The sequence below is a fragment of the Pteropus alecto genome, unplaced genomic scaffold (assembly GCF_000325575.1).
Source record: "Pteropus alecto unplaced genomic scaffold, ASM32557v1 scaffold44, whole genome shotgun sequence".
NCBI lineage: Eukaryota > Metazoa > Chordata > Mammalia > Chiroptera > Pteropodidae > Pteropus > Pteropus alecto.
The window spans coordinates 5730642-5731381 of NW_006436812.1; the positions used below are offsets into that span (position 1 = coordinate 5730642).

Consider the following 740-nt stretch of genomic DNA (forward strand, 5'->3'; position numbering starts at 1 on the left):
GTCGAGGGCCGCCGCCCGCCCCGTTGCGAGACCCTGGCCTTCGCCATGGCCCGCCCAGCCTCTCCACTGCTTCCGGCCGTGTTTTAGGGGAACACCCGCCGCTTCCGGCGGCGGGCGGGCTTCTTGACACGCCTCGGCTGCGATTTACAGCCGGAGCGCGGAGGTGCGGACCGACCATGGCGCGGAAGAAGGTGCGGCCGCGGCTTATCGCCGAACTTGCTCGCCGTGTGCGGGCCCTGCGCGAGCAGCGGGAGCGCCCGCGGGACTCGCAGCGCTACTCACTGGACTACGAGACGCTGACACGGCCAAACTCCGGCCGCCGGCTGCCGGCCCGGGCCTGGGCCGACGTAACCCGCGAGAGTCGCCTCCTGCAGCTGCTCGGCCGCCTCCCGTTCTTCGGCGTGGGCCGCCTGGTCACGCGGAAGTCCTGGCTGTGGCAACACGACGAACCGTGCTACTGGCGCCTCACCCGTGTCCGTCCAGACTACACGGCGCAGGTGCGTAGCCTGCTCCCGAGCACTGCGGAACAGCACCGCTCTCCGCCGTACGCAACTTTGTGGGGTGGGATCTCCTACATCCTGATCTCTGGGGGCAAGAAAGCTTTCTGAGCTGATTCCCTCCCTATGTGCTTTGCAGAACTTGGACCATGGGAAGGCCTGGGGCATCCTGACCTTCAAAGGTAAGACATCGGAGACCGGGTGGGTTGGCTGCTGGCAACAGACTTCCCAAAGTGCGTGTGC

General features: G+C 67.3%; 2 protein-coding genes across 5 annotated transcripts in view; one reads left to right on the top strand and one right to left on the bottom strand.

Moving 5' to 3' along the window:
• The window catches only part of EME2 (essential meiotic structure-specific endonuclease subunit 2), a 4356-nt gene extending 4251 nt beyond the window's left edge, over positions 1-105 (bottom strand). For 3 of the 4 annotated variants that reach the window (XM_025048272.1, XM_025048271.1, XM_025048269.1), the window contains exon 1: positions 24-105. In XM_025048272.1, the coding sequence (XP_024904040.1) occupies positions 24-47 (24 nt within the window). In that variant the 5' untranslated portion in view covers positions 48-105. Of the gene's footprint in view, positions 1-16 lie in introns of all 4 variants that reach the window. The other variant, XM_025048270.1, reaches the window with a different exon arrangement.
• A 1-nt stretch (position 106) lies between these two features.
• MRPS34 (mitochondrial ribosomal protein S34) overlaps positions 107-740 on the top strand; it is a 1312-nt gene continuing 678 nt past the window's right edge. The window contains exons 1-2 of the mRNA XM_006913972.3: positions 107-497; positions 637-679. Of these exons, the coding sequence (XP_006914034.1) occupies positions 177-497; positions 637-679 (364 nt within the window). The 5' untranslated portion in view covers positions 107-176. The remainder of the gene's footprint in view (positions 498-636; positions 680-740) is intronic.